At 38.7% G+C, this 26,208-nt stretch overlaps 1 protein-coding gene across 7 annotated transcripts in view; it reads left to right on the forward strand.

Moving 5' to 3' along the window:
- LOC127442883 (gastrula zinc finger protein XlCGF57.1-like) overlaps positions 1-25,508 on the forward strand; it is an 85,337-nt gene extending 59,829 nt beyond the window's left edge. For 4 of the 7 annotated variants that reach the window (XM_051701175.1, XM_051701178.1, XM_051701174.1 and 1 more), the window contains one exon: positions 4,641-9,105. In XM_051701175.1, coding sequence (XP_051557135.1) covers positions 4,641-6,016 — 1,376 coding nt within the window. In that variant the 3' untranslated portion in view covers positions 6,017-9,105. Of the gene's footprint in view, positions 1-4,640; positions 9,106-17,364; positions 17,407-22,219 lie in introns of those variants that run through there. The other 3 variants (XM_051701180.1, XM_051701176.1, XM_051701179.1) reach the window with 2 other exon arrangements.
- The last annotated feature ends 700 nt before the right edge of the window (positions 25,509-26,208 follow it).

Raw genomic sequence — 26,208 nt, forward strand, 5'->3', positions numbered from 1 at the left:
AATTTATTATGTAGTGATGCTATATGTCACGAGTGCTCACAGGAGATGCATTTGTTCGACCAACAGTGATGTATCTCGCCTGACCACATGTGATGGGATCACCTGAAGTACATCTTAATACTGTGACGATGTGCATTAATTACAATACCCGTTTTTCTTCAAAAATCCAGTAGATAGCATTGTGTTACAGCAAATGTTACAAATGGTTTGAGAAACAGACGTTCAAGATCGACAGAGCTCAGGGATAACGTGCGGTTCGTGGCTCTACATACATCCTGAGGCCACTTCTTTAAATCGTCCTCCCAAACCTCTATTAAAGATGGAACGGCTATCCGTATATTGTTCTTATTAAGCTCCGTCAGGCTGTGCTCACACATCTTGAAGTATGAATGAATAATCAACACCGTAATTGAAAAACGAATGAACATACAATGCAACTACAACTGTGTTTACTTCTTAGCAGAAGTACCTCCCACATTTCGCGCAAAGCATTACGGGGTGTAGGAATGAGGTGTATTTGTTCTTGTCATTGATAGGTCATCCGATCCCTGTCACATGATCAATCGCAGGCAGGAGGGGAGCTCACTTTTCAGCAATCAAGGACTTGTATTTCTGTTTAGATGATTGCAATAATGCACAAATTGTGTTTTTGGAGCTCTGCAGCTTCTGTCTCTTTTACTTTCATTGTATGAAAAAGATCAGACATTCTGACTTGCTTCTTTTGTGCTGTTCGAAAGACATAAGGTCATACAGATTTACAATGACACAGGGTGAGTCATTTTAATTTTGGGTGAACTATTCTTTTAATCAAAGATCCTTTAAAACATTTATATGTTGCATGCTTTCTTCTCTGAGGTTGGTGGTTGTAGGTTGCAAATTAATAACATAGTGTGGGTCAGGTTCCTGTTTATGTGACCCAGTGTTTATGAATTTAAATTTAAAAGGCGTCCAAATCTCCTAACGGCCGTGCCTCTTTGTTTACTCGCTATCCTGCAGCAGATTTAGTCGCAGTTTTAGTATCCATCCATCCATCTTCTAAAGCCGCTTGTCCTATGTAGGATTGTGGGTAGTACTGGAGCCTATCCCAGCTGTCTCGGGTAGAAGTCAAGTCATTTTTATTTGTATAGCGCCTTTCACAACACACATCATTTCAAAGCAGCTTTACAGAAAATCATGCATTAACAGAAAATGAAACCGTAATATCTATGAAGTCTTAGAGTCATCATTGTGTAGTTTGAAATATAAAAATAATGTATAAAAATAAGTAATTAAATAATAGTTGTATTTAGAAACCCAGTGGGCAACCTGAAGGCGACTGTGGCAAGGAACACAAAACTCCATAAGATGTTGGTTAATGGAGAAAAATAACCTTGGGAGAAACCAGGCTCACTCTGGGGGCCAGTTCCTCTCTGGCTAACATCATGAATATAATGCCAATATTAGTTATTTATGTGCAGTGCAAGTCATGGTTTAAAATTATTAAACTAAGAAGGTGCAGAAGGCACCAATTTAGTGTAGTTTATCAATTTAATTTATGATATTCTTAAATAGTTTGTTATATGTGAGAGACTGGAGCAGATACACCCAGAATTATTTGAATGGTTAGATGTGTGCTGCTATTTGTTAGTTAAAAAACTGATAATTGTGCTTCATTTGAAAGGCTTCAACCATCTATCCATATTTCAATCAAACATAATGTGGAATTATAAACTCAAACAAATTTTAAAGATTGTGTTTCTGTTGGCAAACGAGTCCCCAATTGTTCCTCAAAGTCAGATACATATGGATATGGTAGTGCACATTTTTAAGCCTGTCCAAGATGTTCATGATGAAAGACCATCAGATTCTCATGAACTCATACTCTTAACTGCATACAGACTAAGTGTTTGTTAAACGGGTTCCTGCGGATCCTTAAAGTCTTAAAATGTCTTAAATTCAGTTTTCCCAAATTTAAGGTAATAAAAAGCCTTAAATATCTTGAATGATACAACAAATGTCTTAATATTTATGTAAAGAGGTCTTAAATTTGGGGGTGAAAAGACAGAAAATGCGATATGACAATGTGATTATCAAACTTAAATAGAATAAGATTTAATTAAATGCATGCGCTGCGTCCTTCAGAGTGAAAACGCGGCACTGTTGTGTTTTCAGCTGTTGCAGAGTAGTTCGCAATCATTAGGCCATATCGGAAATTTATGACAAGTGTTCAACTGTTGATGATGATGTAGTGTTAATTAAATATGACAATGTTTACTTTTAATTGTTTATATTGTAATACATTGTAGATTATTGTTGGAGTGCACATTTTATATCCCTTATTTGTTTGAATGAGCAGCTGGGAGGTGTGAAGCACAAACATTTCGAAATAAGAGTCCCCGGTGTATTTCAAAGTTAAAGTGCCTTTAAAGTTAAAAATTCCACGCTATGAATCAAATCCCCCCCCCCCCCAAGTTAGACATGCCAGGAACAACACTCTAGGAAGGCATCCAGGTGGCATCCTGACCAGATACCCGAACCACCTCAACTGGCTACTTTCAACACGGTGGAGCAGTGTCCCAACTCCAAGCCTTCCTGAATGTCGGAGCTCTGCCACACTGCGAAAAAAGCTCATTTCGTCCACTTGTATCTGCAATCTTATTCTTTTGTTTACTACCTAAAGCTCAAGAACACAGGTGAGGGCTGGAACATAGTAAATTGAAAGATTCGCTCGCAGACTCTGCTCCCTCTTCACCACTACGGTCTGGTACAACGACTGCATTACTGCCGCCACTGCACTGATCCACCTATCAGTTCACTCTCTACCTGGAGGGTAAAATCCACCCTTTTCCACCACAGAATCATGGCTTCATATTTGGAGGTGTTGATCCTCATCCCAACCGCAAACCACCCCAGTGCACGCTGGAGGTCGCAGCCTGACAGTGCCATCAGGACAACATCATCCGCAAATAGCAGAGATGCAACCTTGAGGCCCCCAAACTGGACACACTCCAATTCTCGGCTGCACCTTGAAATCCTGTCCAAGAATATCACAAACGGGATTGGTGACAAGGGACAGCCTTGGCGGAGTCCAACACTCACTGGGAACAAACTTGTCTTACTGCCAAGAATGCGGATACAGCTCTTACACCGGTTGTACAGGGACCAGATGGCATGCATTAACGGCTCCGGTACCTCATACACCCTTTGCGCCCCCCACAAGACAACCCCGGGGGACGCAGTCATAAACTTTCTCCAAGTCCACAAAACACGTGTAGACTGGATAAGCAAACTACCATGCCCCCTCTAGGGTCCTCACCAGTGTAATGAACCGATCCACCATTCCACGACCAGGAGAGAATCTGCATTGATCCTCCTCTAGCTGAGGTTCGACAATTGGTCGGAGTCTTCTTTTCAGCACTCTGGTATAGGCTTTCCCAGGTAGTCTGAAAAGTGTGATTCCTCTATAATTGGAACACACCCTCCGGTCACCCTTTTTAAAAAATGGGAACCACAGCGCCCGTTTGCCAATCCCCAGGCACTGTCCACAACTTCCATGCAATGCTGAAAATGCATGTCAGCCATGACAGCCCTACAACATCCAGGGCCTTAAGCATCTCGGGTTGAATCTTATCCACTCCTGGCACCTTGCCACTTCAGAACTACCTCAGTGACTTCAGCCAGAGAAATGGGCCAAGACTACCCCGAGTGCTCCGTCCCTGCCTCCACAACAGACGACAGGTCAGTCTGGTTCAGAAGTTCCTCAAAGTGCTCTTTCAACCACCAGACTATATTGCCAGGCGAGGTTAGCAATTCTCCAACCCAGTTAACTACAACCTGGACAAAGCCCTTCCTCCCCTGCCTTAGCCATCTGACAGTTTGCCAGAACGTCTTTGAGACCAAATAAAAGTCCTTCTCCATGACCTCCCCAAACTCCTCCTACACCGAGTTTTTGCTTCCGCAACTACCAAAGCCACAGTCCTTCTGGCCTGCCGGTACCAATCAGCTGAATCAGGAGTCCCATTGGCTAACCAGTCCCAAAAGGCTTCCTCCTTCAGCCTTACGGATTCCTTCACCGCTGATGTCCACCAACGGGTTCTTGGGTTGCTGCCATGACAAGCACCAACAGCCTTCAAGCTACATCTCCAACCAGCCGCTTCTGCAATGGTGGCCTTAAACAGGGCCCATTCAGACTCCATTCAGACCCCCCCCTTTACTGAATCATTACTGATTCACCCTCACAATTCCGGCAGCCTCCCCCACCATCTTATCCAACTCACAACCAGGTGGTGATCAGTTGAAAGCTTTGCTCCTCTCTTTACTCGTGTCCAAAACATACAGCCGCAGGTCTGATGATACAACAATAAAGTTGATCATCGACCTTTGACATAAGGTGCTCTGGTACCCAGTACTCTTATGAACAATCTTATGTTCGAACATGGTGTTTGTTATGGCCAATCCATGACTAGCACAGAAGTCCAAAAACAAAACACCACTCGGGTTCAGATCGGGCAGGCTGTTCCTCCCAACCACTCCCTTAAGATTCCTTAATAGAGTAGCTGCATAGTGTTTCTACTTAAAAAACAGTTAGAAATGCTTTGACAGATGAAACATAAATCCAATACCTTATATATTAATTTTTGACTTTAATATTTTCATTTTAGAGCTGATGGAAGTGAAAGAGGAAAGTCAAGAACTGAATGAAGTGGAGAAGAAACATCAGTATCAGAAACCTGACGATTTCTTAATCTGTGAAGAATTGTTTAGTGGCTCACAGACTGAAAATAAATTCTCACATAAAAGAACTCAAAGAACAAAAACTGCAAATTCTTTCACCTGCCATCAGTGTGGAAAGAGTTTTGCTCAAAAAGGAAGCCTTAATGTCCACATAAGAACTCATACTGGAGAAAAGCCATTCACATGCTTTCAGTGTGGAAAGAGTTTCACACACAAAACAAGTCTTCAGGATCATTTGAGAATTCACACTGGAGAGACCCCATACATATGCCTTCAGTGTGGAAAGAGTTTCTCACTAAAGGGAAGCCTTAATATCCACATAAGAACACATACTGGAGAAAAGCCTTTTCCATGCCTTCAATGTGGAAGGAGTTTCTCACACAAAAATGCCCTTAAGGATCACATGAGAATTCACACTAGAGAGAGGCCTTTCACATGCCCTCAGTGTGGAAAGAGTTTCAAACATAAAAGAAGCCTTAAAACTCACATAAGAATTCACACTGGCGAGAAGCCTTTCACATGCCTTCAGTGTGGAATGAGTTTCACATACACAAATGCGCTTAAAGATCACGTGAGAATTCACACTAGAGAGAGGCCTTTCACATGCCCTCAGTGTGTAAAGAGTTTCAAACATGAAAGAAGCCTTAAAACTCACATAAGAATCCACACTGGTGAGAAGTATTTCACATGTCTTCAGTGTGGAAAGAGTTTCAAACATAAAAAAAGTCTTATAATTCACATAAGAATTCACACTGGCGAGAAGCCTTTTACATGTCTTCAGTGTGCGAAGAGTTTCACAAATAAAACAACCCTGAAAGCCCATATGAAATATCATTCAGGAGAGAAATTACATCACTGTCACTCTGGAGAAAGGCCATTTAACTGTGATCATTGTGTTAAAAAATTTGTCTGTTCTACACACCTAAAAACACACTTGAAAATTCATGGTAATGAGAAGCCTTACATGTGTTCTTGTTGTGAAAGGAGTTTTTCAGAGCTAGCCAATTTTAAACAACACCAGAAAATACATGCTGGTGTGAAAGCTCATGTGTCATCGGAGTGTGGTAAAGCCTTTGTCCGAATTAGCACCTTGAAACAGCACCAAAGAGTTCATACAGGAGAAAAACCTTACAAGTGTTCACATTGTGAAAAGAGTTTTGCTCATCCAAGACTACTGATAACACATGAGAAAGTGCATACTGGAGAGAAGACATATGACTGCACCCAATGTGGGAGGATTTTCAGCTCATCAAGTACTCTACGGAGACATTTAAAAAATAATTGCCCAAAGTTGTCACAGTGAGCAAACTTCATCTTGAGAATCTTGGAAGAAAGATTATTTTGGTCATTGCAATATGCCTATATTTTCAGAGACATTATGATGAGATGAGTCATTCCTATACATAGGAATGGGAAAAACTGTCACACTGTGACGACTTGTAGGACTGGAATACAGTTAAAAGCCAATCACCTTTTTGATAGAGACAATGCGTGTCTGTTTATTTGAGAATACGCAATCGCATTAGCTGGATCAGAAGCTTAATTAGTGCTTTTTAGGTTTTTTTGACCACATCCTTCTGATAGAGTGAGGCCGTTCTCCAAATTGCGAGCGCAGTAACACATTAGTACATCACAAGGAGACGTAAGCGACTGCGTAGCCACATGGAGTTGCACTCTTGAGATGACCCAGTACTGGAGAGGCCTCATGTGTAACAAACCCAGAGGAATGACAGCTGTGGAGGCCATCAGCTTGACCATACAACATTGAGGGGATAATTCCAAATGCTCTCCATCATTTTGACAGATAAAAAGAAATGAGAGCAAAATTTAAACCTAGTTCATCCCTTTTTCATTTTAACCAGCTATGTGGCTACACTCTCTCTCGCTCTCTCTCTCTCTCTCTCCCGTGCATGATAGTAAGGTGCAAAAAGCTATAAGAACAAAAAGAAGACAAAATATCGGCACACCAGTTCTCCCAACTATTACACTTGAATTTAATATAAGCAGAAGTGCAATATTTCGGGCAGAATTCTCAGTTATTTTAGTGGAGTACCTGTATTATCTGAGATTCAGGTGAGCATGCTTCTCATTTGTATCACTGCATGTTGATATCAGACACACTGAAGAAGATCCGTCAAGTTCATATGCATGTATATCAGGGTATGAAATTAACATTGTTGCCCACCAGCCACAGTGGTGGGTGAATGCAATTTTAACTGCCACTAGATTTTTTTTAGATTTTTTACCAGTCACTTTGATTTTTCTCTCTCTCTCTCTCTCTCTCACACACACACACACACACACACACACACACAAACTTGTATTTATATAATTTTGGGGAGTCTCCATAGACTTCCATGCATTTTATGGATTTTATATAGAGCTAACAATAATTTCTATACCCTAACCCTACCCCTAAACCTAAACCTAAAAAAACATCGTTTAGTATGTTTAATAAGCCTTTTCCCTCATGGGGACCGTTGGCTGGGCCCCACAAGGTAGGTGATTCAGGTTTTACTATCCTTGTGGGGACATTTGGTCCCCACAATGTAGTATTAACATAGCACACACACAGCAAAATCCCCGGTGTTAAATTAACACTCCTTGGCATCTCCATGAATCCACTCTACAAGAGTGTTAAAAACTAACACTGAACAGTGTTGAATCTATTCTGTGTTGCTTTGAATGTTGAATTGCCCCAAAGGGATAATTAAAGCTACACTATGTAATTTTTGGCCATCTAGCGGTTAAAAAATAAAACTGCATGCGTCTTGCGGAAGGACATTATTTTGGTTGTGCTACGGCTCTGCTCCTCTGCGCGGATGAATGTGGTTCGATGCACCGGTGTACACATTAATACAGGACATCTTATCAGAGCGAATGGACAAATAAATAATGAAAGAACGGAAAAGACAGATATCCGAAAACATGTCTTCCGAGCAGATATGTGCCATATCTTATGCTGTTGTTTTGACTTATTGGAAACATTGGTGTTTTAAAATAAATTACGTTACAAAAGTTAGGAAACGTTTGTTAACATTAGACACAATGATTGCTAGTCTGATGAGGTCAAACGTTGTACATTTTTTTATAACTGCAGGACATTCTGGCCAAATAGACCACGGTAGTAACAAATTTATAGGTTGTCATTGTTACCAAGCAGTGGTCAACATCATTTCAAGACTCACATGTCATTGGCAAGCCTAGGACTAAAGGATTTATTATATAAATGATTGCCATTATAAAGAAAAATACACACGTGTGCTAGCAAGTGAAAAGTTCTGCACCGATTACAGTATAATTATTGTATTTCACTACACACACACACACACACACACACACAGACGTGTGTGTGTGTGTGTGTGTGTGTGCGATTACACAACTATACATTATCAGTAAAATATCTTACCTGTTGAGTAAGAAAAAAGCCATCTCTGGGTCGCTTTTAAATCCTTTCAGTTGTCGCCACCTCTGAAAAGCCAAGCCGATGTTGATTCGGGTTTTAGTACGGACTCTGTCACTTTCCCTTTTTGCTTGTGGACTCGGGGTTTATTTGTTTTTACAACCGGTGATTCCCCAGAGGTTTGCCATTTTGATTGATCCATGGTCAATTTTTCTCGTTCATCGTGACAACAGATTTTCAGCTTTAGCTACTCCCACACATGCGCTACACTAACCGGATCTTATTTTCTCTGTGTACGGATATAACGTCAACACGCACAGGCGGGCGAATGATGTATGTATGCAATTTCCTGCGAAATCCGTTCCGACAGCTCTAATATATTTATAATATAATATCATTATTATGGGTTTATCAAAGTGTATTTGGATAAAGTAAATACATGGTTTGGAAGATTTTTGTTGCACTCTCTAACATTTAATTTTTTTAACAAAAATTGTTTATATAGTGTAGCTTTAAATAAAGTATGTTCACTCTCTGAGTGATGATTGATCAGTCATTTAGTGATGACACCTGCTGTTAACAAAACCTGTGTACAAGAGTTATTTTTAATAGAGGTATGTCTCTATTTAGTGTTGCTGATGTCACTTTATTTCATTTGAAGTCACCATTATGGTGATTAGTGTTCACTTTGGTTAGACAATTGAACTTTATTTCATTATACAACAAATTCTTTCCAGCCAGTGCAATATTGTTCAAGAGAACAACAATAATGCATCGTGATGGGAAAAAAAAAAAATGTAGTTGAGCTAAAGTATGTCTTACTAAGACTTAAAACAAAAAATAATTTGGCATTTTTATATGATTTGCGAAAAATCATTTTTAAATTCAGATTAAATGTGGTAATAAAGATGAGTTGCTGCAGTGTTATTGTGACAAGTTGAGCAGTTACTGTCTTTTAAGTATATCATTATTTGAGCTGTCAGTAAGACACGCAGACATCAAGACTCAGCATACAAAACGCAACAACGGTGATGATCAACAAACTCATTTACAGGCTCATGCTGCAGTGCATTTTGGGTGCCAATGTTGAGTTTTGTTCCATGTGGACACCCACAATGCATTGCGGCATGAAACTAAAAATGTATCTGTTGACGTCACCATTGTTGCATTTTGTATGCTGAGTCTTGATGTCTGTGCGTATCATTGACAAATCAAAAGTTATATCTGTGAGATGAAGTATAAGCTCATTTTGTTAAAACATAATTACATTAACCCATCTTTATTATTTACGAATTGAATGACCAGACTGGTTTGAGCTGACAGAAAGGCTTCGGTAACTCAGATAACTCTGTACAATTGTATTGAGCAGAATAGCATCTCGGAATGCACAACACGTCAAACCTGGGCTACAACAGCAGAAGACCACTTCAGGTTCCACTTCTGTCAGCCAAGAACAGGAAGCTGAGGCTACAGTGTGTGAGATTCATCTGATCAGGCTATGTTTTCCAGTCTTTAACTGTCCAGATTTGTTGAGCCTGTGCCCACTGCAGCCTCAGCTTTCTGTTCTTGGCTGATAGAAGTGGAACCCGACATGGTCTTCTGCTGTTGTAGTTCATCCACCTCAAGGTTCGACATGTTGTGCATTCTGAGATGTTATTCTGCTCATTACAATTGTCACATTTTTTTCCCCATTCTGATGGTTGATGTTAACATTAACTGAATGGTCCTGACTCATATATGCATGATGTTATGCATTAATCGCATGAATATGTGAGTGTGCAGGTGTTCCTAATAAAGTGTCTGTGTGTGTGTGTGTGTGTGTGTATATATATATATATATATATATATATATATATATATATATATATATATATATATATACTGTATGTGTGGCAACATTTTAACAATGTTGCTTTAGAATATAAAATATAACATATAATACCAGGCTATTATTATTGTCATATTAATAATTTTGCAACAATGATTGCTAGTCTGATAAGGTCAAACGTTGTAAAGTTTTTATAACTGTAGGATATTCTGGCCAAATAGACCATGGTAGAAACTAATTTATAGATTGTCATTGTTACCAAGCAGTGGTCAACATAATTTCAAGACTCACATGTCCTTGGCAAGCCTAGGACTTAAGGATTTATTATATAAATGATTGCCGTTATAAAGAAAAATACATACGTGTGCTTGCAAGTAAAAATTTCTGCACTGATTACAGTATAATTATTGTAATTCACTACACAATAATTCTGCAACATTTTGCAAAGTAGAGAAACGTCTTGATCAAGAACCATTTCTGAGGTGGTACAGAATTATGACGCATATGACAATTGACCTGTAGTCCCAATATCATTGCATCCTGAGATGATGATCATATGCAGCATTCTCATAGATGACACTCTTCTTGCAAATTGTTATTAAATAACTGACAGACAAGAAAAAGTGAGAACTCGTCATATGCTCGTGTTCCGCGAGACACTCTTGCGCTGTGCGTGTGAGTGCCAAAGCGCAAATAAAACCTCTAAACACACAACGAATCAGACACGCGCATCGATGGTTTTTCTTTTGTCTGTTCTTCACAATATAATCAATTGTGCTTTTTCAAATGCACGTCTTTGTGTCTAACGGAATTTCTTTTTATAGGTTTTATTTTTATAGGTTGTCCGCCACAGTGGCGGGTAGATGAGCAAATTTAGTGGCGGCTCCTAATTTCATACCCTGATGTGTATATATGTGCGTGTATTCAAATTTTCAGATCGGAAGGTTAATTCCTTTTAAAAGCAGCACATAAGTTTCAAACTCTTGTTTTAGTGCTGCAGTAGAACTTACCTGTTCCACCCCAAAACTCCTTGGTTTCACTAGATTCGTGCTTGGGGGAGTCAAAGAATCTGTATCTACTGTCATGCAAATGCTGTATTACTGAGTCTAGTTTATTGTTTGTAATTTACTGTTGCTGCTGTAGTCTGTCATGCAGATATAGATCAGCTTGTCTGCTATATATGTTAAATATTGCACTGTAGTTTCCTGAGGGAACCTCATTTCCTTTCATACACATTGCGGAGCAATGAACCAATGAAAGTAAACCTGACTTTACCTAGTGCTTGTTAAGAAGCAGTTTGCACTGTCGATGGTAGATCACTGTGTAAGCCGAGTACCAAGATATCTGGATTCAGAGGGTACAACTCACTGGGGATGCAAAGAGCCTTTGTGAAATTGTTGAATTTGGTTTTATTTTGACATTCTGAAATCAATGTTACCTCAAATGTGCAATCAGAGTTAGTACACACTCGAGACTCAGCATTAATGGAGCATTGGGCATGTCATTTGGGACCTTAACTTTCTGGCTAACTATTTGGCATTAACTAAGTGTATCTAGACACTAGGGACTAAATATATTTATTATTTAGAACAACAGTGTTGGTCAGCCCATCTAAATATTGTTGATCATTACCTCTGATTACTATTAATATTATTCCAGTTAAGGGTAAATAGGCACAATGTTAGAAACTAGTTAAGTAAGTAGAGAACCACCTAGCAGGAATCCCTTCAGGCCCTCTGCTGGCCACACTCTAAGCACATATAGCTATATAGGGCTCTACTGATACAGGAAGTTCAGTTGCTGTTCTGCACTCTGTCTGTGAAGCTCAATAAAGATCAAGACTGTTGCAACCCTGGCTCTCCTGGCTAGTCGTTCCTTGCTCCTGAAACTCCTGATACAACAATGTCAAACACACAAACCCCTTATAAACTAGGCATGGTTAATTGAATATAATAAAATACAGTGTTTTCTATTAATTACGTAGACTGTGGTGGCCCACCCAGAATGAACCAAAAATATTTTTACACTTCTCATAATAACATAAAAGACGTCTAACGTTGTGTTTGCGCCCTTGCTTCGGCAAAGCATCTCTCACTCCCAGTCAGTCAGTCTCACCCCCACCCCGCATACACGCACGCACGCATACACAGACAGACAGACAGACAGACAGACAGAGACAGGTACCAATTATCCAACGTTAATGTTATTACCAGCGGCTCTGACAACGTAACTGTTTTTAGCATCTGAGGAGCAAGTTCAACACAGGCAACCACTTTTGCTTCATTTCTTTGATGGCTCACAGGGCTTGACATTAACGCTTGTCCAAGTGGATTTTACTTGTCTGATCAGACAATCAGACTGATAAAAACATCAATAACACAAAAAATAACCATATATATTTGTGATAGCCTAGGACTGCGTTTTTGTGTATTTTTATTCTGTTGTTAATCCAGAGCATGTAATTTTATAATTCGCCAGCAATCTAGTAACAGCTCCGCCCTGTTTGAATGACAGGCGTCGTATGTGTGTGTGCTGAACAGAAAAAGGTTGTGCTAATGCACACCTGAACAGTCAAATACACTTTAATATTCCGCCAAAATGCAGAGAGTGATGTCTAAAGTGAACGTAAACGGCTGAGAAAAAAGCAGATCTGTATTAAAATGTCGGACTTGTATGTATAAATGTAAGCTAATAGGCCTGCTGCCAAGTAGCGTAGTGTGTCATTAAAATAATCAAACAACCATAAGAAAACCCTCACTGCTCTTGACAGGAAACTTTAGTATCTTAAAGTATATTCATGAATTATAATCATACAGTGAAGACCAGTAGTAGTTTTATGTTGCATTTCATTCTGCATGTTTACTTGGAATACTTGATACTGCTGTTAAATACTTTTAAAGCTATTAAAAAAGCACTGAATTTTCTTAATTTGTATTTTTCTATTATTTTTAATCTATTTCTATTCATTGCTGTTTTTTATTTTATTACTGACTGTTTACTAGTCTTGAATAATTACTTAATTCCATAATAAACATATTAGTGTTATTATTTGTTGTGGTTTTGAAGCTGGTATTGAGAATCGTCAAATTTCACAACAGACTACTGAAATTTTGGTACTGTGATAATGTATAGCCTATATTGTACATGGTAGATCTTGCTGCAATAATATGATGAAAAAGTAGATCTCATTCCATAGATGTATGATCACCCCTGCTGTAAATTATGGTGATGGAGGCTTTTCTTTATTTGACTACCATACGTATCATAAAAAATTACCATATGACAATAGCCTCCTCCCCTACTGTGACAAGGCAGACGAGGAATGAGGAACTAAACGCAGCTTTATTAACAAAAGGATAAACAAAGAAACTCAGAATGTAAAAAACAAAACACGGGAAACCAAGCACAGAACATGACAACACATGTAAAGTCTGACAAAGGAACCAGGGGAAACAAGGGCTTAAATACAAATGGGCAAACATGGAAACGAGGAACAGCTGGGGAAAACAATCAGGGGAAAACCAATCATAAAAAGAAACTACAAAGGACTACAAATTTAACAGGAACGGGGAACTAAATTTCAAAATAAAAGTCTAAGCAAAAACACAGGGAATACGTGACACCTACCCAGTGCAGTTTACATTTCTGTCGCAGAGAATTGAGTTGAAGGTACACTATTAGGTTGGGCATCGGTCATAATTTTAGAAAAATATACAACATAAACTTTGACATGTTACTTGAGCATGTAACTTAAATGTCCTTTTTTCTCTCCGGACAAGTAACTTTTTTTACTCGGACAAGTGAATGACCTATTTACTTGTCCAGAGGACAAGCACATGACAATGCTTAATGTCGAGCCCTGGCTCAAATGTATGCTGTAGTAGATTTTGTGTGTTGACCATTTGTGAACTGCATTAAACTCCGTCTGGTTTATGCTTTGTGGGTGTGACTTTTTTGCTGTGTCATCACCATTCATATATTCTATACAACCAATGTGTTATGATTAAATTACTACTAGAGCACAAAGTTCTTCGTAGATCTAGCCTCTTAATTTTGCTCTCAAAGTGCACCAGATTGATGCATTTAACTTTTAAATGTACAAAATTTTCTTATGGGGGAGTATGCCCCCTGACCCCCCTAGAGGGTCCGAGGTCCACTCACCACAGTCTCACAAAATCCTATGGGAAACACTGAAAATATATCAATATATACAAGATTGGATGACAGATTAAAAAAAAAACAAAGAAATTAATTTTGAGGCCATTTCTTTTTAGTTTATAATTCCACATGATATACAGTAGATAGAAGAACTGTGGTGAATTCTCCTAGAGGCTTAGAACATCCTGTCAACAACCAAGAAAAACTGTGTCCAGATGTACCTTGCCTGTTTTGAAGGCAAAGGTGGTCACACCAAATATCGCAACTGTAGAACGTGATTGCACCATGCACACTGATAGTGGGGTCTGGTCATCACGGGTGTACTCGGGGCGAAGACTCTTGAAATAGTGGCAGGCGAGGCTTGCACCGGTGACAAATCCTCCACGTACTCTCACACGTATGGCCCCTCAGGAGCCACAGGAGGAGTATGATGGGAGGGTAGGGAACCAGTATCGTTTCACCGAGAGCTGCCTCTACGTGAGCTCTGCCCAGGCAGACAACACAATGACCGTCAGGCAGGGCCAAAGACGTGTTAAGTAAACAGCTCTTTTCAAACGCACATCACAAAATGCAATAGCATTTATGAGACGCTTTAAATTCAAAGGATACACTGACCATTGAAGCACAACTGCATGCAACACAAGTTATATCAAAGTACATTCAGTTGTAGATTAAGGGTGCTTTCACGCTTGGTTCGATTGCTTGGACCGAATCCGAGTTCGTTTCCTTTCGCTGCCCACGCTGGTCTGTGTTCACATCATGTTATTTGGGTCCGAGGTCTGATTATGTTATCAACGTGAGTACAAGCGGCAGCTGTTTACCACTGTAACTTGGTAATAACTCGAGAAGACATCACTGTGTTATGTGAAGTATTAAAGTTTGTCTCTTTGGATTTACCTCAAAAACTTGCCATGCACAGAACAATACTTGTGTTTGCGCATACTTGCACATGTTGCGGGTGTGTCTTCTTTCTACGCATATCCACTCAAGCGCATTGTGTTAGGGTTAGGCCCACCCCAGCACCCCCATAGATCCGGCCCTGCAATGGAACATTTATAGCACGTTTCATTCATGTCAGCAAGCGCTGCAGTATTGTGAAGTTGTTGTGAATATGCAGTCTGATCTCATTAATATACATAGCTATTTGAAGGTTATTATTTGTAACATTTAAACGTACATGTTTGTATGTTTAGATAGACACTAAAACGAGCAATATGGACATTTGAAAGCATCTAAAACAAAAAATTTTACGTATTTACAGCTTTAAAAACATAAAATATTGACAAATCCATTACAAATATATTTGAATACACGAAACGATTATAAATATCTTTATACATTATTACTGTTTTATAGATATTTTAGGTCCCTTAACCCTATAATCACAATAAATTATTCAGAAGAATGGCAAAATTCAGTACAAAAGTAGTCCAAAGGGCGATGCACTGCATCCGATGTGCTCCCTGACAGCATTGCATGAGGTAGAGAGTAACATTTTAAATAATAATCGCTATAAATCTTCTGATGCACTCCGTAACAGCGCTGTCATATTTAATTAAACATATACATAGCAGAATACTGCAGTCGCAAACGGTCACGAAACACTTGAGAGCCAATTAGAATGCGACACCACTGCTGTAAAACCGCTGTTCGTAATGCTTTTGGGGTGGCAATTGTTTAATTTTGAAAATGAAACCAAACAATGCCGGTAGACTGTTATAGCGGCACGATGGTGCTATGGCGATGGAGACGGAGATTGTTGAATAAAAAGCTTGAATTTGGGTATGTTCTTCACTGAAAGCAATCTGAAGATTTGGATTATATCTAACAAATTTATGGATTGATTGTATTATTGTTTAATGGTGCTTTTTATGGTTCATTTTGTTTTTTGGCATATTCTGAAAACTCATTTAGTGTCTCATGGCAAACAAAAATGAAATGCTTAATAAATTATTAAACAATTACAGAGTTTTTGTTCATATTAACATTTTAAAGTGTGGTCTTGGTTAAAGTGATATAATCCTTTAAAACTGTATAGGGCAGCAGAAATCACAGAACTGAATGAAACCATTAAAATATTATAATATTATGGCATTTAACTAATCTCATTGATTATAATCTATGAGTAAGTGACTGATTAATTCTATTAATTCAATATTAATAATTCAAACGGTACATGTAAACATTTGTTGACATTTAGTTGCTATCTATATTGTACATTTCGGTGTCTATGCAAACTTAAGAGAATGTATGTTTGGTAGAACCAAACTTTACATAAGAGTACATACGAATGTACAGTCTCTCCTGGCGCATTGTTGAGCGCATCCAGTTCCTTATACGTAGCATAGCAAAAACAACCTCTCGCATATTGCTGTCCCCACTGGTAATGTAACTTAAAAATTTTCTCAAAGTTAGGTTAAAATCCAGTGCTTTCTGGGTCGCATTTTAGCACTGCCTCCATACTCTTTGCTATTTCCATGGACTTGGTGGAAAACCGGAATCAACACTCACACAATAGTGTGTCCAAAACAGGAAAGTAGAGCTGTTGGACCCATTTCTGTTTCATGGTCTTTGTCCAGGGGAGCTTATGACAACAGGAATCCAAAGCAGCTGTTTTTTTCACCGGTCGCTTGTGTGTGTGTTCGTGTTCCTCTTCATTGACAGGAATGTCAAGTGAATGACAGAATGCCTCAATCTCTGTCCATAATTCCCCCTACTTTTCATTGGTCCTCATACACTCAAGGCTGTTCACTGTACACTCTATGACATTTGAGGCCTTGGAGAGCGTTGTGTCTTTCATTTGTAGAAACTTGTGTACAACATGGATCATACTAAGAACATGGTAAAACACCACAAGAGACACACAGAAAGCTGCCTTCTTGAGATTGCTTAAGAAACCAGATGCCTTAATGAACCTACGATATGGTGGCACAGAGAGTTCAGAAAGAGTGGAGAGCAGGGCTCTTTTTGAACTCTTTACTGATGCTATGTTTCGCCATCGACATGCTCATCTTGTGTCGCTAAGTGCTGTCAGTTCAGCTTTAATTCCTAGCTCCTTTTGGTGCTGCTGCTGGCATGCACGGTGAGTACCTGGTTGTGTGAAAAATGCATAAAGACTCTCAAGAATGTGAAAAAACATAGTTGCTGTGTGATTTTTACCTTGCAGGCATCCACCAAAACTAAATTCAAGTGGGCCATACAGTGTATGTACACTGCAGATGGATGGTCTTGATGCAGTTCTGCTGAACACCGTTTACATGGCCAGACATTACGGCCACTCTGTCATAACTTTGTGCTACGATGGGTAAATTGTATATTCCACAAGCATCCAGAAAGTGATTTATGTGTCCATACATTGCATCAGCATCTGCTCTTTCAGAACAGTCAACAAAACCAAGATATTTTTCCTTAATCTCCAGCTTCTCTGTGTATCTCACCCAATTTATTCCTCCTTAAAACTGTCACGCTTCACATACCAGTTGCACAGCTCCAAAAAGTTCCCACGATTTGCTGAAGTTTTTCTCTCACCGTGTCCTCTCAGTGCAAGTCCTTGTTTACCCATATACAGCAATATGTAAATAATGGAAGCTGCATAATCCCTATTGCCCTGCACAGTGGTCCTGTGAGATTCACTTAACTGTGCAGCGATTGAACATGTAGCTGTATTAAATTAATGGATACAGTTGAAGTCAGAAGTTTACATACACGTGGGTTGAAGTCATTAAAACAATTTTTTTTAACCACTCCACAGATTTAATATTAGCAAACTGTAGTTTTGGCAAGTCGTTTAGGACATTTACTTTATGCATGACACAAGTAATTTTTCCAACAACTGTTTACAGACAGATTGTTTCACTTTTAATTGACTATATCACAGTTCCAGTGGGTCTGTAGTATACATACACTAAGTTAACTCTGCCTTTAAGCAGCTTGGAAAATTCCAGAAAATAATGTCTAGGCTTTAGACAATTAGCTTCTGATAGGAGGTGTACTGAATTGGAGGTGTACCTGTGGATGTATTTTAAGGCCTACCTTCACACTCAGTGCCTCTTTGCTTGACATCATGGGAGAATGAAAATAAATCAGCCAAGACCTCAGAAAAAAAAATAGTGGACCTCCACAAGTCTGGTTCATCCTTGGGAGCAATTTCCAAATGCCTGAAGGTACCACATTCATCTGTACAAACAACAGTACGCAAGTATAAACGCCATGGGACCACGCAGCCATCATACTGCTCAGGAAGGAGACACATTCTGTCTCCTAGAGATTAACGTAGTTTGGTGCGAAAAGTGCAAATCAATCCCAGAACAACAGCAAAGGACCTTGTGAAGATGCTGGAGAAAACAGGTAGACAAGTATCTATATCCACAGTAAAACGAGTCCTATATCAACATAACCTGAAAGGCTGCTCAGCAAGGAAGAAGCCACTACTCCAAAACCACCATAAAAAAGCCAGACTACAGTTTGCAAGGACAAAGGTTCTTACTTTTTGGAGAAATGTCCTCTGGTCTAATGAAACAAATATGTAACTCTTTGGCCATAATGACCATTGTTATGTTTGGAAGAAAAAGGGTGAGGCTTGCAAGCTGAAGAACACCATCCCAATCGTGAAGCATGGGGGTGGCAGCATCATGTTGTAGGAGTGCTTTGCTGCAGGTGGGACTGGTGTACTTCACAAAATAGATGGCATCATTAGGAAGGAAAATTATGTGGATATATTAAAGCAACATCGCAAGACATCAGACAGGAAGTTAAAGCTTGGTCGCAAATGGGTCTTCTAAATGGACAATGACCCTAAGCATACTTCCAAAGTTGTGACAAAATGGCTTAAGGACAACAAAGTCAAGGTATTGGAGTGGCCATCACAAAGCCCTGACCTCAATCCGATAGAAAATTTGCGAGCAAGGAGGCCTACAAACCTGACTCCTGTTCTGTCTGGAGGAATGGGACAAAATTCTAGCAACTTAATGTGAGAAGCTTGTGGAAGGCTACCCAAAACATTCAAAATGAATTAACGATTAACGATAAACGATTAAATGTCAGGAATTGGGAAAAAGGTGTATGTAAAATTCTGACTTGAACTTTATACATAATACACTTATTTTAGATACATGTTCTTGAAGCATATCTAAATATCTTATGTTGCTTCTCAAGTAAATGCATCTTGTTTTAAGGATTTTTAGACCATTTTAAATGGAAAACCAGACAAAAACACTTGATAACAATAGGATTTTTTGCAGTATTTTTTCCCCCTTTAATTCAGTGAATGTCATTTAGAGGTATTTTTAGATGATATTGTCTGTTTTATTGTTAGTAAGCACATTTAATACAACCTTTTTAGTCGAGGCACAAGCTGAATAATCTGTTAAGAGCTAATGATTAATCGCTGCAATAATCACCAAACAGTTGAATAATCGTTCTAATAATCAAAATAATCGTTAGTTGCAGCCCTAGTTACAATGCACATTATGTAGTTTAGAGACAATTTAGAGACATTTAGAATGTTACAAATGACTATTTCTATTTAAATAAATGTTGTATTCTTGAAATTTTCTGATTGTCCAATAATCCTCTTGTAGCAATGCAGGTCTTTGGCATCTAGAAGCTGATATTTTAGGACCTGTGAGGAGTCTGTTTCTCAAACTAGAGTCTGTGATTTAATTTTCTTTTTGTTGTGCATCTGGCCATCAACTTTCCTCTCTATCCTGGTTAGAGATTATTTTTTCAAAACAGTAATGCATGGAATACTCTTCACCTCTCTAAAACAATAGACTTTAGGAGAAAATAGATTTTGTCAGTATTTTTGATCAATTTAATGCATCCGTGGTGAAAGGAAGCATAAGTTTCTTTCAAGAACAAAAACGTCTTTGTGTTCTAAAAATGGATGAGTATATACTATATATAATTAGTATGTAGTATCATTTTCATAAAGTAACTTGTAATTACTTGAGTAGTTTTTCAGCAAACTACTATTTACTCTTACTTAAGTCATAATATTTCTTAGTTCTTCTTCTTGTTCTCAAGTGAATTATTTCTTCAGTAGCAGTACTTTTACTTAATAACAAACAAACAAAACAAAAAACATCAGTACTCTTTCTGCCACTGTTCACGGATGCCCCTTTCCATTTTTCCTTACATGCGGTGGCGCTAATTCCGCCAACAATACAGATAAATGGTTTAGAACGTCTGCTTTGAGTCCAGTGTAGACAGCCTCAAGCCGTTGTGGCGTGTTGGGGACTGTGAGGTAATATTACTGGGGTGGGGTTGTTTCTTAAGGATTGAAGGGGTACCCGGTTTATGCATGGCACGCTGCTGGTACTATATCATATCAATACTTAGGGGCCGTTTACACGACAACGTTTTCAACTAAAAACGGAAAACTTTTTAATGCGTTTTGGCTGTTCATTTACAGGCCCCACAACGTCGTTGTGGGGCCTGAAATCGCAAACTTTTGAAAACTGGTTTCAAAGTGCAATTTTTTGAAAACGATACCGTTATCGTCTCCGTGTAAACATACAAAAACGCAAATTTGTGAAAACGATGACGTCATGCGCACACGTATTAGGTGCTCAGTCTATAGGCATGCGTGCGAGTACTTCAAAACAACATGCGAGACATTCAAAACTACAATGGAGGACTACAGGACTGTGTTTGTGCTGCTCAAGATTAAGTTTATTGATGCTTCTCCAGCAAAGTGTAGATTTACTGCATCACTACTACGACCAGCGATCGCCATCTTCATTGTTTGTATTCGCTCTGTGGAAGAATGCTTATGTGCGCAGCCGCGTAGTGTTTCTTTACAAACTGATATCGCCAACTACTGGCCTGGCATGCATAATACACCGTTTTTAGTCGTTTTTGCGGATCTGTGTGAACTGGGATCGTTTTGACAATGTTGTCGTCTGTACGCGAAACTTTTAAAAAACGCAAAAGAAAAACTTTTCCGTTTTTAGTACATCGTTGTCGTGTAAACGTACCCTTAAACTATTTAGTTGGAGCAAAGCAGAGATGTTGGCAGATCAACAGAGAAAGTTAACAGGGAATCATTCATGACAGACACATTAGCTCAAGGTGGCGCTTATTTGCGACGTGGATGTTTTCAGGCCTTATTTTGTACTTTTATGTAACATAAATATATAAGTAGAATATAGATTCTAAGCTTTCAAAGGATACCACATATGCCTGACTTGTATATGCAGACTTAAACATTTTAAGTGTAAACATTTTTTGTGAAAATAGCGCCCTCTTTTGGACTTGAAGGTGGGTCCACAGAGTTGAAGAGGTTAAATAATGTTAACAGATACTAAAAAACTTTTAAAAATATGCTAGTATATTTAGAACATCAACCAAGATTATTAAGTGCTGTAAGTGTTGTTCATTGTTAGTTTAACACAACCTTAGTGTAAAGTAAAGAATGATACTACGTTCATTCACTGAATATAATTATATATTCCTCTGTGGTGGAATAAGCTTCCAACCTTCACATGATCTGCTGAAATCATCTCAACATTCAAGAGCTAGCTGAAAAAAGATGTTTTGTGATCACTTAACCTAATTGCACTTACTATTTAACAAATAAAAACAAATCCTTGTCTGTCTCTTTCTTCTGAGCTAGCTTCTATACTCCAGCCACTTACAGAACATGGCAGTGCGATACTGCAGATATTGTTGACTTTTCTATGACAAAATGTTTGCTATATTCTTCATTTGTAAGTCGCTTTGGATAAAAGCCTCTGCTAAATGACAGTGTAAGTGGAAAAAAAATGTAAGCAATGCTCACTTAATTGAGAAACACTTTTAAGGAAATATGCTATTGTTTTAATATATTACTTGCATTGAAATTTATAATTTTAATAGGCTGTTCAATAGCATAGTACATATTTTTTCTGTGGTTTTGAAATTGGTGTCGAGAATTGTGAAATTTTGCTGGTATCGGTACAGACTACTGAAATGTATGTATCGTGACAACACTAAACTTTTAGTATAAAAAGTTCACCTACAAATAAATGATTGATCTATGTTGCTTTCTTTTATTGAGTAGTTTCACTTTTAGCTCGTTTCTTTTAAAATTTTTGCCACTTGTATTGATTTTTGACTATTCTGTATTTTCATTTTAGAGCTGATGGAAGTGAAAGAGGAAAGTGAAGAACTGAATGAAGAGGAGAAACATCAGTATCAGAAACCTGATCATTTCTTAAGTGGTGAAGAATCTTTTAGTTGTTCACAAACTGAAAAGAAATTTGCACAAAAAAGAACTCAAAGAACAAAAACAGGCAATTCTTTCACCTGCCATCAGTGTGGAAAGAGTTTCAAACATAAAGGAAACCTTGAAAGCCACATAAGAACTCATACTGGAGAGAAGCCTTTTCCATGCCATCAGTGTGGAAAGAGTTTCACACAAAACTCAAGTCTTAAGGAGCACATGAAAATTCACACTGGAGAGACCCCACACACATGCCTTCAGTGTGGAAAAAGTTTCAAAAATAAAGGAAGCCTTAAAATCCACACAAGAACTCATACTGGAGAAAAGCCTTTCACATGCCTTCAGTGTGGAAAGAGTTTCAGACATAAAGGAAACCTTAATTTTCATATAAAAATTCACTCTGGAGAGAAGCCTTTTACATGCCTCCAATGTGGCAAGAGTTTCAAACATAAAAGAAATCTTAAGAAGCACGTCAGAATTCACACTGGAGAGACCCTGTACATATGCTTTCAGTGTGGAAAGAGTTTCATAGACAAAAGTGCCCTTAAGGGTCACCTGAGAACTCATACTGGAGAGAGGCCTTTTCCATGCCGTCAGTGTGGAAAGAGTTTCAAACAGAAAACAAGCCTCAAAAATCACATAAGAATTCACACTGGAGAAAAGCTTTTCACATGCCCACAGTGTGGGAAGAGTTTTGCACATAAAACAAGCCTTAGAGCCCATATGAGATGTCATTCAGCAGATAAATTACACCACTGTTCTCAGTGTGGCAAGAGCTTTGTTTGGTCAAGATATCTCATTATTCATCAGCGCTATCATTCTGGAGAAAGGCCATTTAACTGTGATCAGTGTGGTCAAAAATTTGTCTGTTCTTCACACCTAAAAACACACTTGAAAATTCATTCAAATGAGAAGCCTTACATGTGTTCTCAGTGTGGCAAGAGTTTTTCAATGCTGGCCAATTTAAAAAAACACCAGTTAATACATACTGGTGTGAAAGCTCATGTGTGCTCCGAGTGTGGTAAAGCCTTTGCTCAAACCTGCACCTTGAAACGTCACCAAAGAATTCATACAGGAGAAAAACCTTACAAGTGTTCACACTGTGGAAATACTTTTGCTCATCCAAGACTCCTGATAACACATGAGAAAGTGCATACTGGAGAGAAGACATATGACTGCACTCAATGTGGGAGGAGTTTCAGCTCATCGAGAACTCTACAGAGACATTTAAAGAAGAATTGCCCAAAGTTGTCTCAGTGAGCACTCAGTGAAAACTTTATCTTTAGAATCTTTGTCATGTGAAATTCTCTCAAACTTCAGAAGTTGGAAAAGAGTATTATGGTGTAGGAAGCCAACAACTCTTGTAGGATGGATGAAATAAGGAAAAAATATTATTTTGGTCTTACAACTATGCCTATATTGTCAGAGATATTATACAAATGACATGCGACATGCCTATACATAGAATTGGAGATATTGTAACACTAAATATGGCAACTGGTAGGAATGGAATACAGTTAAAAGCCAATAACCTTTCTGACAAAGGCATTGTGTCTATTTACTTGAGAATGTGCATTAGCTGGAAAAGTGTTTTTTAGCATGATTTGAGCTAAAGAAGCACAATTAAGAATACCATTGTTGCCAGATTTCTGGTTTGAAATACGTTATGATCATAATCTTGACCTACAGTTTCAGATTTTAGTCTTTCCCCAATCAAGCTGAATGGGGCTTTATTTGCATGCATAGAAATGATAGCTGTCTGGATGCTTTACAAACATGGTGGACTGAGTGACCTTAGTTGCCTTAAGATGGCATCACACAAGCCAGTTTGTTTCCTCTGATTTGCAGTCGTAATATTATTTATGTTAATATTAATGAGTCGCTAACCAGTAGAAGGGAGAAAGGAGCACGCATTAGCGTCAAGCAATGGGATGTTAATCCCTTGATTGACAGGACTCCCTGCTGAGTTTATGGCTTCATCAGCTGGGAAAGCACATCAAACTTGTTAGAAAAAATCTTTCAGTTGCTTGGCCAGGCTCTTGTGGTCTCGTCAAGTTACCAATGAGCTTCTTCCTTTTATTGAAGAACGGACGTCATGCTGGTCTGAACATTGTCATCAGTTATCACACTCACAGCCCAATAGCATAACAAATGCCATTTGTAATCCATAGTGATTCTTTTTTTTTGAGGTTCTCCTACACTAAAATGACTAAAAAGAACAGTCGAAGGCAGAACAGTCTGTTTTTATTGAACATAAATCCTTTACTCACAGAACGCCGCGTTTGGATTTGAGATGTGCACGGATAGTCATTATTCGGTTATTCTGCACATGCAAAAGAGGTCTTCAACCTGACGGGACCTGACAAAACGTTAGGTTTCAGTCTGGGTTTGAGTCAGTTTTTCAAGTATAGGGCAAGTTATGAATATTATGATACAGGCAGTGAGAGTGTATTATTTTTGTTTAATGTGATTGATTTTATCATATGAAGATCTGTGTATTGTGGTATTTAGGCCCCTGCTCACTGGATTTTATTCCCTGCTATTTTGAGTAGTGTTTGACGTATATCCATTGCAATAAACGTTTTTTATTCCCAACTCCTGACAATTAACTGGATAACCATCCGTGAACCCTTGCAGTTACATGAATATAACAAACGGTTTCAGTGCACATCCCTAGTTTGGACATAGCCTACGCTTTCTACAGCAAGCCCTGTGGGGATAAATACACAATAACACGCATTCAAAAGGTAAAGTTATTCCATGAATCGCATTCTAAATCACTCTTTTACAATTATTTTTGTTCACAAGTTACTCCTGTTTTTATTTCGGATAGCTCCACGTAACAGCGAATCAGAGAGTCTGTGTCCATCACCACTCCACCATTTTGAATCGGCAAGTGTGTTTTACCTCTGACTAAAGAGAACGAGATCACAGCAAAACAGTCAGTAAGTGTGACAACCTAGGCCAAAATCGAGTTGTTTGTAGTCGGCTTGTGTGATGCCGTCTTAAAAGCACTTTGTTATTGTGTAATTTGTTTGCAAAAATCACTCAGGACTGGTCATGTAGTACTTTATGCTCGAATAGGGAACATACATTTATTTTCTTATAAGGTTTAGTACACATTTGTGTTTATTTGTATATTTTGCTGATTGTACTTTATGAAATTATCAGAAATAAAAAGGATATAAATCTTGTTGGGGAGAGTAGGGTAATATGTGTCATGTCCTTAATTCATGAAACTGCACATTGAGAGCATGGGAGTCTGGGTAGCTCAGCAAGTAAAGACGCTGTCTACCACCCCTGGAGTCACGAGTTGGAAGTCTAATCGTGGTCGCCATAATGTGGTTCTCGCTCTTGGTGGGGCACTTGGTGAGTTGTGCGTGGATGCCGTGGAGAATAGTGTGAAGCCTCCACATGCGCTAGGTCTCCATGGTAACATGCTCAACAAGCCACGTGATAAGATGCGTGGATTGATGGTCTCAGACGCGGAGGCAACTGAGATTCGTCCTCCACCACCCGGATTGAGGCGAGTCACTACGCTACCACAAAGACTTAGAGCGCATTGGGAATTGGGCATTCCAAATTGGGGAGAAAAGTGGAGAAGAAAAAAAAGAAAGGGCCCATCATATAGAGTTGCCTGTAATTAAGAGACACGCATGAGAAAAGCAACCTGCCAAAAAGTTGAAAATGAACTTTCTGCATGGCAGGTACAGTTAATTCTATATCAAATCAAAATTAAAGCAAAACTTTATCCAGGCCTAAAAATATACAGTGTATCATGCATGTCGATGAGTTGACAAATCTGAATAGTTAAATTAAGCATTTTCCTCAAAATAGAATGTGTGCGGTAGATGCATTGGGGAAAGCTGTGCCAGTGGCTCAGATATTCTGGTGTTTGGCATC

This window comes from Myxocyprinus asiaticus, chromosome 6 (genome assembly GCF_019703515.2).
Source record: "Myxocyprinus asiaticus isolate MX2 ecotype Aquarium Trade chromosome 6, UBuf_Myxa_2, whole genome shotgun sequence".
NCBI classification, from domain to species: Eukaryota; Metazoa; Chordata; class Actinopteri; order Cypriniformes; family Catostomidae; genus Myxocyprinus; species Myxocyprinus asiaticus.